Genomic DNA, 13,611 nt, shown 5'->3' with positions numbered 1-13,611 from the left:
CCGTGTTTTGAAGGCTCACAGAGACATGAACACTCAACCGCTAAGTCATAAGTCGCTGCTGCTGCAGCCTCCATCTGCACGGAGCCCAGCTTGGAGGGGGACTGGCCTGCAGGGGATGGAGCTCTGCTCAGGGTTAACCATGCTGACCCCAGCCAGCTGAACAGGGCGTGGGGGAGATCAGCGAGGCTGTTCCCATTCAGAGCCCTATTAAACTCTCAGCAGTGGTGGGGCGCAGAGGCCAGGATGGGGCTTAGCAGCCAGCGCCACAGAGTTAATTACGGGCCTGTGCTGGCGTTTTATTGCCCAGTTAAACATTAAGTGCACTGTGGTGGGAGGGACATGGCTGCAATGGCTGGAGCCTGCAAGCGGCTTTCTGGGAGCCTGTCCCAGGTCTGGCCTCTGCACCTGACTGTGCTGGAGAGCACATGGGCCAGGGTGACACTCCGGGCCCCATCCCCCTCCAGCAGCCCAGCTCCAACCTCTGGGACTTATTTCCCCCACTCACCCCGCCAGCTGCAGGAGACCAGTAGCTCCCATCTACTCCAGTGGGCATCCCAGGATGGGGCCCTACCTCCTTCTCACAGTCCCACCAGCTCTGGTGCAAGAGCCCTCTCCTGTGCAGCTGCTGGCCCGCGGGCACCCGTCACCTGCTCCGTTTGCACGTCTTCTTGGCACAGCCACCTCTTCGCCCGGCTCGCGCTGTCTTTGTCTTCCCCACCCTCAAGGCGTTTGGCCTCTGCTGCTGGCTTCCCCTCCAGTTCGCTGGCTGGAGAACCGACTGGTCCCACTGTATCTATGGCAATTATTACTAATAAAGTAGTGCCCAGAGATTCCATTCCCAGCTGGCACCCGTTGCATTAGGCACCGTCCCCACACTGCGAGACATCCCTTGCCCCGAAGAGCTTACAATCTAAGCAGATGAGACAGACAAAGGGGGAGGGGACACTGAGGCACAGATGGTCACCAGCTGAGCTGGGAACAGAAGCCAGGGCTCCTGACTCCCAGTCCAGTGCCCTGTCCACCAGACCCCTCTTGACGCCTGCCTTGCTGCAGGAGGTGGTTATTACTGGGTCAGAGACCAGCTAACACGTCTGCCCCTTGTGAAAGTTTAACTAGGAACGGCCGAGTCAATGCAACTTTACCATGAAATTACCCCCGAGACGAATGCTGCAGTAATGGGGCATCTGCACTTCTGCTCTGTGTCTTCTGACAGTGGCCAATGCCAGGTGCCCCAGAGGGAATGAACAGAACAGGGAATCATCAAGTGATCCATCCTGTCGCCCATTCCCAGCTTCTGACAAACAGACACTAGGGACACCATCCCTGCCCATCCTGGCTAATAGCCATTGATGGATCTATCCTCCATGAATTTATCTAGTTCTTTTTTGAACCCTGTTATGGTCTCGGCCTTCACCACATCCTCTGGCGAGGAGTTCCACAGGTTGACTGTGCGTTGTGTGAAGAAATACGTCCTTTTGTTTGTTTTAAACTTGCTGCCTATTAATTTCATTTGGTGACCCCTAGTTCTTGTGTTATGAGAAGGAGTAAATAACACTTCCTTATTTACTTTCTCCACACCAGTCATGATTTTATAGAACTCTGTCATATCCCCCCACAGTGGTCTCTTTTCCAAGCTAAAAGTCCAAGTCTTATTCATCTCTCATCATATGGAAGCTGTTCCAGATACCTAATCATTTTTGTTGCCCTTTTCTCTACCTTTTACAATTCCAATATATCTTTTTTGAGACGGGACGACCAGATCTGCATGCAGTATTCAAGATGTGGGCGTACCGTGGATTTATACAGAGGCAATATGATATTTTCTGTCTTATTATCTATCCCTTTCCTAATGATTCCCAACATTCTGTTTGCTTTTTTGATGGCTGCTGCACATCGAGTGGATGTTTTCAGAGAATTATTCACAGTGACATCAAGATCTTTCTTGAGTGGTAACAGCTAATGTAGACCCCATCATTTTGTATCTATAACTGCGATTGTATTGTCCAATGTGCATTACTTTGCATTTATCAACACTGAATTTCATCTGCCATTGTGTTGCCCAGTCACCCAGTGCTGTGAAACAGCATGAGTCCAGAACTAGTAAGGCTAAAGGACAAAGACCCCCTTTGCACTGGGAGAGGTGCCAGGCAGAGCTGTCCCTTGGGTGGGGGCGAACGGGGCAACTCTTCTGGGCCCCACGCTTTGTGGGCCCCATGGGCCGGTGTCATTGGCTGGCATGGTCGGCCCAAGAAGAGACGAACCCATCACTTCCGCTGCGGGCCCCACACCCCCTTTGGGATGGCCCTGGCGCCAGCTGTCTAGAATGATGGGGGGCTCTTAATCTAGTTTGATTTCCCCATTCTGATAGGTATCGGGGCGTCTTCTAGAACACAGGGGGTCTGTAGAATGCCAAGTTGCTTGAACTCTGGGTAGTGCTAGAATGCCAAAAACTCTCCAAAAGGCTCTAGAACTCTGGGGGGTTCTAGGACTCCAAAGGGCTCTAGAACACTGGAGGTTTTAGGTCTCCAATGGGCTCTAGAACTCTTGGGGGTTCTGGGACTCCAACAGGCTCTAGAACTCTTGGGGGTTCTGGGACTCCAACAGGCTCTAGAACTCTTGGGGGGGTCTGGGACTCCAATGGGCTCTAGAACTCTTTGGCGTTCTGAGACTCCAATGGGCTCTAGAACACTTGGAGGGTCTAGGATTTCAAAGGGATCTAGAACTCTGCAGAGGGATTCCAAAAGTCTCTAGAACTCTTGGGGAGGTTGAGGACTCCAAAGAGATCTAGAACTTTTTTGGGGGGGGTCTAAGGACTCCAAAAGGCACTAACACTCTTAGGGATTCTGGAACTCCAAAAGCTCTAGAACTCTGAATCTGGGGCTTTTTCAGTCAGTCCAATTTCTTCCCTACCCATCAACCCTGGACAGTGGAAATGACTGGAAGCATTTTGCCCTCTTTACCCCCCATCACTGGGGTCCCCAAGGGTCTAGAACACTCGGGGCTCAGCCCTGACCCTGACCTTGAGGTGAAATAATTTCAGGGGCCGACAGTCATCATGAAATGATCACGTTTAATGAACAACCTCTCTCCTGGGTGCTTTTTTGTTGTTGTTGTTGACTGTTTTTTGGGGGGGGTTTGTGTGTGTGTGTGGATTTCTTTGTTTGTTTTTTTATATATACATCTATAAAAAATTTCAAATACAGCATGATAACTTTTGGAATACTAGGACGTCGGGTATTAAATACTGCGCTCGGAACGGGCAGGGAGCTGTCTTACAAAACAGGACTGGGGTGCGGCGGGCGTGGGGGGAGGAGAGAACGAAGGATGGAGTGTGGGAATGGACGAGCGTGGGGGGGAGATACATTTGTGTCGCTACAGTTCCATTATGAATATTTGTTTTTCAATAATAAGACAAATACAGAAACTGAGGCGCTTCCCTGTAGAAATGGAGGGGAGGTGATAAAAAGAGAGACAACCAGGTGACGGGCCAGGGGAGAGTCGCAGACTTCGCGGGAGCTATCATCTCGCTGATTTCGCCTGGGCTAGGGGGCCCGGGTGGGTGTCTGGGAGGCACCAGGAGTCCAGGGCAGGTGGGCGGTGGAGGGAGGAGGGTCGGTTTGGCTGTTGTTTTCTTAGATTCCTTTTTCCAGTAAAAAAGAAAGCCCCCAATGTACTAGTCTGCGCTTGTGAAAACAGCGCTTATGTCCTCTGTCGCACGGGGCTGGGGGTGGGGAACCGCATCTAGGGGATTAACCCCTCCCCAGCCCCTCCGGCCTGGGGCTTCTGGAAGCCAGTTCAGTTCTTTGGAGCCCGCCGTGAGGAGCAAGGAGGAGGGTCACCCCTTTACAAGGCTCATTGTGGTTTCGATGCCCCTCCCACTTCCCGTGTGTGTTTGACACGTTTCGTCACCCGTGTTGTGGCAGGGGTGGCAGCAGAGCGCCGTGGGCGTGAAGCGAAGTCGCGTAGCATCTTTGGCATGGCGGTTTAGCTGTATGATTCGATCTCTCGCCCAGGATGGCTGGCGCTCTCCTCTGGGCGCTGCGCTGCAGCACGGCTGGGGTTCAGGTCTCACTGTTTGGGGGGCATCAGGGATGGGAGGGAGTCTCTCTCTCTCTTTTTGTAAAGGCTCCGTGGTTCCCCTGGCAGTTCGGGGAGGGGGCAGGAAAACCCTCACGGCGTGGCAGGTCTGTCCTTCTACAAAGTGAAGTGATGAAGAGAAATGTGATACGTCCGCCTTAACATGTGCAAAATAGAAGAGAAAATAGATTCAGACGGGGCGGGTGGTCTCCTCCGCGGGGCTGCGAGGAGGAGATCTGCAGGCAGGGAGAGGAACAGAGACAGGGTCACCGCCTGCGCCCAGGGGGCTCCGAAATCAGCATACTCTGGAGCGTCACAAGCCAGAAGAGACCCACCAGATCATCCAGTGTAACCCGCTCTATATCACAGGCCACTCAACACCCAGCCTCCCCCCCATGCTGCACCCAGAACCTGGATTACAGCAAAGCATTACAGGCCTCGGGAGCTATTGTGTGCCACAGGCACAGACCACGAGTGACCGAGGGGCACCAGAGCCCAATGCCTCGGCAATGGCAGGGAACCGACTAGATGAGATAGAGGCAGATGATCCCAGCAGGCAATCCACTCCCCACAGAGGAAGACACCCTCCCCCCACAAGATCACTGCCAATCTGACCTGGGAGAAAATGATCCCAACCCTAAATCTGGTGATCAGTTAGACCCTGAGCAAGACTCACCACCAAGTGCCTAAGAAAGGGAATTCTCAATGCACCAGCATGCTCAGAATAGTGTCCCATCTCCACCCTGGCCATCTCTGATACTTCGGACCAAAAAATCCGCAAACCCCAGAATACAATGGGGAACAAATTCCCTCCCAGGGCCCTTCAGGTGATGGTTGAAGTCCTGAAGCACACAGGTAGATTTATAGATACACAGATTGGCCCTTGCACGTATCCCTGGGGTGCCCCACTCTGCATCACAGCGAAAGGAATCCACAGTCTGCAGTCAAAGTGCAGGGATCCCAGAAATCCTGCAATTACTGGAAATTTTGCCATTAACTTCAATGGGGTCAGGAGTTCATCACTCTGGAAAATGGAGATCTCCCCTCGCTGGTAGCAGCACGGGTTCCCTTATCCTCTGAAACGTCTCCTCCAATAGGAAGTGCATTGTTTCAAGGCTCAATGGCTCTGAAACGTCCAGTGTTCCAGGCTAAGCAGACTGCTTTGTGTGAGGAAGAGCAGCGTGTCCACACACAGCACTGCTCTCCCCTGAACGCAAAGAGAGTCACTCCCTGGGCTAAGGCGATCCCTGGGTGTGCGCGGGCAAGGGGCATCCAGGAGTTTGCCTGTGTGTGTGTGTCCACATGGGTCTGTCTGAGTGCAGACCTGTGTGAGCGTGTGCATTTAAGTGTGTGTGTTAGCAGGCGTACGATGTGCTGGTGGATATATGTGGTGAATGTGTGTGCGTACATACAAGGATGTGCACGCAGGCCAGGTAGGGTTGCCCATTTTGGTTGGATGTATTCCTGGAGGAATCATTTCATCGCGTTATAATTTTAATTAAAGATGAATCTTCAATTCCTGGAGACTCCAGGACAATTCTGGAGCCTTGACAACCCTAAGTGTGTGTGTGCATCACTCTGTGTGTAGACGCATACGTGTGTGTGTGTGTGTGTGCATGTGTGCATAAACGTGCGTATCCGTGCATGGGCATGAGTGTGCATGATTGTGTGTATGTACCTATGGGCATTCATGCACGCCTTTGTGTGCGTGTACATTTGCGTATGTGTCTGTGCGTACAACCGTGTGTACCTCACAGGGTCATCAACTTTAAGGCCAGAAGGGATGATCATGATCCTCTAGTCTGACTTCCTGCATGTCGCAGGCCACAGAGCCTCCCCCACTCACTCCTGTATCAGCTCCCTGACCTCTGGCTGTGTTACTGACATCCTCAAATCATGGTTTAAAGACCTCAAGTGACAGAGACTCCGCCATTGTCACTAGTTTAAACCAGCAAGTGACCTGTGCTGCAGAGAAAGGTGAAACTCCCAGAGGGTCTCTGCCAATCTGACTTGTGGGAAAATTCCCTACCGACCCCAAATCTGGCGATCAGTTAGCCCCTGAGCATGTGGGCAAGACTCAACAGCCAGAGTGCTGGGAGAGAATTCTCTGTAGTAACTCAGAGCCCTCCCCATCTCGTGTCCCGTCTCAGGCCATTGGAGATATTTGCTAATAGCAGTTGCAGATCGGCCATATGCCATCATAGGTAACCTCATCATACCAGCCCCTTCATAAATTTATCAAGCTCAGTCTTGAAGCCAGGTAGGTTTTTTGCCCCAAATGCTCCCCTTGGGAGGCTGTTCCAGAACTTCACTCCTCCGATGGTTAGAAACCTTCATCTCATTTCAAGCCTACACTTGTTGATGACCAGTTTCTATCTGTTTGTTCTTGTGTCCACACTGTGCTTAACTCCGATAACTTCTCTCCCTCGCTGGCGTTTGTCCCTCTGATGTATTTATGGAGAGCAGTCAGATCTCCCCTCAGCCTTCATTTGGTTATGGTAAACAAGCCAAGCTCCTTGAGTTTCCTCATATAAGGTAAGTTTTCTATTCCTCTGATCATCCTAGTCTCCCTTCTCTGCACCTGTTCCAGTTTGAATTCATCTTTCTTGCACATGGGAGACTAGACTATGTATGTACACAGGTGTGTGTGTTTGCCTGCTAAGCTTTCTAGTTAATTTTTAAAGTTTAAAAGTTTTAAAAATTGTTTGGGAGCCTTTTGAAAATGTCTGGACCATTTTGTGCATCTGTTTTTGAGAAGGACTGAATTTTTCTTTTGCTTTTTCACCTTTTCTGAATTCCATATCTTTTTAGATTTAAAAAAGTTGCAGTTTTTCCAAACTGAAATGTTTTGGATGCTGAAATCAACAATTTTTTCAGCCCAAGTATGTTCAGTTTTCCAAAACACCACAGTGTGACTTAGCTGGCCCAGCAAACGTATGTGCGTGTGTGTGTGTGTGTGCATGTGTGCGTGCGTGCGTGTGTGTGATTTCTGTTTTTGCAAAACGATCAAATTTACTCCAAAAAACCACACCATGTTTCAAACAAACAACCTCATCACACTTATTTGGGACCTGGCTCTCATTTTAACTAAGGACCCTTCCCCCTCGCTGGCCCAGCAGACAAAATTAGAGTGAACATGCCTCTAGGAAACCCTGCCAACCCTTCCTTCTTGAAATACCCTTCAGCCACGATGATACTCACAACACTGACCCTGCTCCCACCTGCAAATCTGAGCACTGACACCCCCTTCGACTCACACCCCGGCACTGACATCCTTTCATACTGCAAAGCCCTGCCAGGAGAAACAAGACTCAACTCATCGCCCCAAACAAACAACAAATCAAATCAAATCAACACCCCCCCCATCAGCATTCTGACCCCCAAAAGACAGAAAGGCCAAAGATTTTACTACTGCTCTTGATTTTACACGAAAGGCACCCAGACAGCGTGATGATAGGCAGAAGGCTAAAACAGATTAGAATAGAACAGGGGTAGGGAACCTATAGCACATGTGCTGAAGGCGGCACGTGAGCTGATTTTCAGTGGCACTCACACTGCCTGGGTCCTGGCCACCAGTCCAGGGGGGCTCTGCATTTTAATTTAATTTTAAATGAAGCTTCTTAAACATTTTGAAAACCTTATTTACTTTACATACAACAATAGTTTAGTTATATATTATAGACTTAGAGAAAGAGATCTTCTAAAAATGTTAAAATGTATCACTGGCATGTGGAGCCTTAAATGAGAGTGAATAAATGAAGACTCAGCACAGAACTTCTGAAAGGTTGCTGACCCCTGGAATAGACAGACAGACAGATGTGCATGGGGGATAGATAGATAGATAGATAGATCGATCGATCTGACAGGCATCTTATGTCTCCAGTGTCCTGAGCTACATCTGCACTGGACAGGTGTGTTTTTCGCCCAAGACACCTAGCGCCCGTTAGCTCTGCCCCTGTGCACTCCTGGTGGAGACAAGGCTCCGTAGCGTCGCTGTGAGCTGAGCTAGGTGAGGCCGACCCAGCACAGGGCTGTAGTGCTGGCCTGGCCTAGCTCCTTGCCAGTAACTCTACCAGTGCCTTTGCAGGCAGTTACCTCCCAGTGAACACACACTTTGGTGCCAGTGAAGAGCACACCAAGGACTCTACGTATTGCCCTCCGAGTGTGACCGTCCCATTCCGGCGGCCTGTGTGGGGCTAGTTTGGCTCCAGCCCAGTGAGGACGGGGAGGAGGGAACTGCCGGAGCTGGAGAATACTTACTAAATAAACAGAACGCCAACTGCTGCCAGTACCAATCCCTCTGCCCAGGACACGGTCACGGCCCCACTGCCGACGATGGCCTCTAGGTCGCAGATCTTGGTGGTGGGGGGCGGCATGAAGGAGGAGGTGCCGGTGGTCGTAGTCTCTGGAGCGAGGGAAAGGAACAGCCTACAGATGGGCCAACAGGCAGCTACAATCTGCATCACCTACTTCCCACTTCAACTTCCCTCCAAGCATCAGGCCCGCCCTCGGATGGCACAGACAGCAGCTCCTCTCCCAGGCCAGGGCTCGCCGTGCCAGCCTGTCTGTCCCCTGCCTATTAAAAGCCCTTTGCCCTCCAGCAGCCTCCTGCGTTGCACTGACAATACTTCCTGGATGGGAAGAATCTGTCTGTCCCCTCGTCATCTCACCAGCTAGCCTCTTGCTTGGTTAGTCTCTCTGTGCACCTGTGTATCCAGCGCTCCTTCACCACACGAGCCCCTGATTCATTGCCTCTTCACCTCCTCTCTGGCTGAAGGGGGCTGGGCATGGCTTCTTTTGCTCTGGGCACGGCCCTGGGAACGGGACACTGGCATGAGCTGTCCTCCCTCAGCCCTCCTCCTGCCCATTCCGAGGGGCTGGCGTGCAGCCCCTCAAGAGCTCTGCGCCCCCACTGGGCTGGTCTATGAGCATTGCAGCCTCCTGGGTGGGCCTCAGCTCTGCACAGCTCCTTGGGGTGCCTGCGTCTGCCGAGGGACCAGCACTGCGCTTTCTGCAAGCCCAGCTCCGCTTGGGCCCCGTGTTACATGCAATGGCCAGCAGAGGGCACCATCCCACCACAGAAATGTCCGCGAGGTTGCAGGGATTTGGGGACATCCAAAGGCAGAGCGGCCGGAGCCTGTGACGGGAGCCGGGAGACGCAGCACGGGCCATCGGCCCACCCATGTGCATGGAGAGCCACGGCTGGGCTGCGCCTCGGGTCTCCCTGCCACGCAGGCCTGGGCTGGGGTGTCCGCCCCAGGTCGGAACCTGGAGGTCTCCACCCTGGAGGGACCAGCTGGGGATAGCAGGTCTAGGGGGGTGGCTCGACTTTACTGCCACACATGGCTGGTGTCCTCCGTGAGGGGGGTTAGAGAGAGAGAGAGGGAGCTCTTGGTGGGAGTGCCAGTCACATGGGTGGTGATTTGGCTCACCCCTGGGGAAATCTGGCCAGACTCATCTCCCTTTGGGGTCCTCCCCCATCCTACGATGCTCCCGATTCCCACGGGCGTGCGCTGTCTCCTGCAATGCGGCACCAGCAGGGGGTGAACAGGGCTGTGAATCCATACAGGGCAGAGGAATGTTGTGGCTCGACTTGATTGTGATGAATGAGGCGCGAGCAAGTGTTGCCTCCCAGCCTGGCTTCCGTAGGCCTGGTCGCACCAGATGCACAGAGCCCCCTGACATCACTGGCATCTGACATCACCAGCAGGGTGGGGACAAGTTTCATGACATCATCAGACATGTCAGACTTCATGGTGTCATCAGGGCTGTGACTCAAGGCCTCTGACATCACCCTCCCAGCACGTCATGTGCCTTGAGTCGCCCTTAGCCTCAGTCAGGCCTGTCAGGAGCACCACAAGTCACAAGTTTCACGACCTCATCAGCCTGCACCCCCGGAGCAGCTAGCACCCCCTAGCCACAGCCTTTTCCCCTGGTGCCTTGGACTGGGCTGTATCCCTGGCATACAGCCCCTCGCCCAGACATTTCCCTGTTCCCCCCTGAGAGCAGGCCCTGGAGGGCCCTAACCTGGCATTCCCTCCGGCCCATCTGGGGCCCCCACCTCCATAGCGCTGCCAGAGCACAATCACCACCAGCTCTTCCCTAGCAGCAAACGGCTGCTCATGCTCTGCTTTCAGATCTAACTGGGGCCACTGGGCAGGAGCCAAGGGGCAGCAATGTCAGTCCAACAGCTGGAGAGCAGGCCGGGGGGAGCCGGTCACTAGTCACATGCTGACCAGAACTGCCACCAGGGGCCATGAGCCAATCCTGGGTGGGAAGGGGGATGATCTCAGCAGATGCTTAGCCAAACCTCTCCAAGACGTCCGAGAGACAAAGAAAGGGAGAAGCAGAGGCTAATTCAGAGGGGTCCGGTGCAGCTCAGCTATTTCAGAGCTATTGTCATTGTGTGTGCATCAAGAGGTGTGCAAAGGGGGGTGAGCGCGAGAAGTATGTGTGTCTGCATGCAAGTCATGCGTGTGCATTCCAGGTGGTGTGTGCATGCATATGAAGAGGAGTGTGTGACTCAACCTGCAGTGACACTTGTATAGTGTGTCATGCTCACAAAGGATCGGTTAACTGAACTGGAGAAAGCCGGGTGTGTGTGCGTATTCATGTGAGCGTTCACACGCCTCAGAGAGTGTCTGTGAGTGAATATAGCTGTGTGTGTAAATGGGTGAATGCATGTTTGTAAGCACTTGGGTGTATGTTTGTGTGATGTCCGGGTGGGTGTGTCTGAAGGTGTGTTACTTTGCAAAGGTTTGTGTATGCGTCTGAGGCAGCATGTGTCTGAATGGCTGCAAACTACTGGCTCTGTCTGATAAGCTTCATGCAGCCGAATCCCGGCAGGTGCCGCAGTCTCCAGAGGGCACATCTCGGTGTATCATCATTCAGCTTGAGAGTGAGCAGCCTGGGCTTCTTCCTCCAGCCCACAGCAGCGAGTGTCTCCCCACTCGCCTGCATTGACTCACACAGCTAACAGCCCAAGGATTTGCACACACAGAGTGTCGGCAGTCCTAAGGCCTCGCACACGCATGGCCAGTGGTGCCGAGGATTTGCGCAGCGCTGAGAATTTGGACGCTCTCCCAGTTGTCTGCGAGAAGCAGTGATTTGTTTGCTCTGGGGATGTGGATTGCCCAACCTCCTGGCAGTCAGTGCCAGTTGGAGGAACCAAGCCGGCGGCTGCTCCAGTCCTTCTGGGAAACCGAAGGCCGACGTCGTGAATTTGGACACAGTCCCAGCTCTTTCCTAGAAACAGGGACTCGTTAACGTTGTGCCTTTTCTTTCTAATTGGTGTGGCTCTGAGCCATTGTGCGGGGTCGGGGGGCTGGTCAGCACTCCACTGAATAATAACCTTCCTACGAATCCTTAGCACTTCTTCGCAAGCTGGAGGCCAGAGCTGGGAGGAGTTGAGTCAGCACAGGCCGGGCCACCATCTGACATGGTGGCTGAAACGCTGTAACACAGCTGGCGGGGAGTGCGCCTGCCGCGGGGATGGCCCGGTCCTGGTGGAGGCCAAACCTCGCTGGCTCTTAGCCAAAGCTCTCAAAGGGGTCAGGGCAAGAGACAGAAGCAGACGCTAATTCTGAGGGCACCGGCAGGGCTCCGTTGTTTCCGAGCAGTGTGTGTGTGGACAGGTGTTTTGTGGGTGGGTGAGCATCCAGGATATTTGCACGTGTGTGATGTGTGTTGAGGAGAGAGAAGCACGGGGCTAGGGCTCAGCCCAGGGACTGGAGAAGTTTGAATCGCATCTCGGAGGCTGCGTCACTCTGGCCAGGGGTGGGTTGCTGAGGTCCAGCTGGCAAAGGTCTCTGCTAGTTTGGGGGGCCCAGCCTGGGAGGCTGGAAATGCTGCTCATTGGGAATCCACTTCTAGCTGGCCCTTTTAAACCTTGGGCTTTAAGCGTCCCGTGCCTCAGTTTACCCATCTGTCCAGTGGAGAAGGGGGAGAGGGGCTGTTCAGGTTAACTAGCCCGTTTGTAGGTGTGTGTGACCGGAGATGGACAGAATGCAACAGCTCGAGATGGAGGGAGGAGGTGTCTGGTCTGAGTCACGGCCTGGGACAAGCTGGAGGGAGCCCTGTCAGATGCACTGACGACACCAAGGGGCTTGGGCCTTGTCTCTTTTTTCGTTTCTCCCCACTCTCTGGCAGGAGCTCCAGTGTCACAGCTGGGCAGCTCCAGTGTGGACAGCATAGGCATTATGGGCCCCAGCCAGCCCCAGGACTCATGTGATGAATACGAAACTCAGCTGCCATTTAAATGCAATGTGTTTCGGTCCTTCATGGATGCACAGAAAAGCAAGAAAATGTGCCCAAAGTAAACTGATGCCTACCTGAGTATGCAGAGAGCCTGAAGCAATAGCTCCAGGAGCTGGGGACTGCCCCCTGCATCTGGATCCTGAAACCTGCTGCCACCTGGAGGAACGGCAGGGCCTCTGGGTCCCTGGGTTGCTTTCACTCAGTCTGGCGAGTGCCAGTGCTCCTGACCTCCAGCTGTCCCATGATGCAGTGCATCAGCTTGACAGGGTGAAGTCTAGTGGGTTAGAGATTGGAAGGCAGGACTCCTGGTTCTGTCCCTGGCACTGGGAGGACAGTGGGGTCTAGTGGTCAAAGCAGGGGACCTGGGAGTCAGGACTCCTGGGTTCTGTGAGCAGCTCTGGGAGGAGAGTGGTGTCTTGTGAGTCAGAGCAGGGGGCTAGGAGCCAGGACTCCTGGGTTCTCGTCCTGATTCTGCTACTTGCATTGTAAACTTGGGCAACCCACCCATCCCCCGTCACCCCTTTGTGGGCCTGACTCCCTGCTTCCCATCAGCTGTGCAGGAGTGGTGATGCTAAGCCCTTAGCAGGAGAGGGGTCAACCCCCTGGGCCCTGCTGCACCGTCCCTGCTGGCACCCTCACCTGCCACCTGGGCTTCCGTTGTGAGATGCTTGGGCTCCTCTGTCCAGGGCGTGGCATGCACAGCAACGCTCCAGTCGCTCCACGTGCCAATGTCATTGTCCTTGGCGGCCACCTGGATGATGTATTCCTTGCCGGCGTAGGCGTCAGTGATGGTGTGGGACGTCCCGTCTGACAGCTCCACCTGCATGGGGAGAGGGGAAGGGGTAGTCACCAGGGAGCAGTCGCATCCCTAGGGGAAGGTCTGTGGAGAGAGGCTAGAGGGGACCCCGGGGCTTGGGCAGGGCCTTTCCTTGGGAGTGGATGGGGAGCTAGGCCCACGGAGCACAGCAACCGGTACCCCCTGCCCTGGCCACGGCTCCAGCAGGAGCGGCCTGGGCCGCGTCCCTGTGACCGGGTGACATGAATGCTACGGCCGGTCACTTCTGCAGGCCAGTTTCACAGACAGCCTGAGATCCCCTGGAGTGGGACAGGGCTGGGGGGCTGACCCGGGCAGCCCTCTATGTACCCAGCTCCCATCTGCCTCAATGGGGCCTGGGGGCACCAGGATCAGGCCTGGGGAGAAAGGATGGAAAAGGGAGGAGGATGGAGGGATGGGATGGGAGAATGGAGGGAGGGGATGGGGCACAGGAATGGGGTGAT

The 13,611-nt window shown here is 53.9% G+C and overlaps 1 protein-coding gene across 1 annotated transcript in view; it reads right to left on the bottom strand.

Annotated features, from left to right (window-relative positions):
- Window positions 1–3,131: 3,131 nt before the first annotated feature.
- Window positions 3,132–13,611, bottom strand: part of CNTFR (ciliary neurotrophic factor receptor) — a 470,837-nt gene continuing 460,357 nt past the window's right edge. Inside the window, exons 8-10 of the mRNA XM_032780890.2 lie at window positions 12,973–13,153; window positions 8,338–8,482; window positions 3,132–4,313 (exon numbers count right to left, since the gene is read on the bottom strand). Coding sequence (XP_032636781.1) covers window position 4,313; window positions 8,338–8,482; window positions 12,973–13,153 — 327 coding nt within the window. The 3' untranslated portion in view covers window positions 3,132–4,312. The remainder of the gene's footprint in view (window positions 4,314–8,337; window positions 8,483–12,972; window positions 13,154–13,611) is intronic.

This window comes from Chelonoidis abingdonii, chromosome 6, assembly GCF_003597395.2.
Source record: "Chelonoidis abingdonii isolate Lonesome George chromosome 6, CheloAbing_2.0, whole genome shotgun sequence".
Lineage (NCBI taxonomy): Eukaryota > Metazoa > Chordata > Testudines > Testudinidae > Chelonoidis > Chelonoidis abingdonii.
The sequence above is the reverse complement of the archived record's forward strand: the minus strand, read 5'-3'. Positions and strand labels throughout refer to the sequence as shown.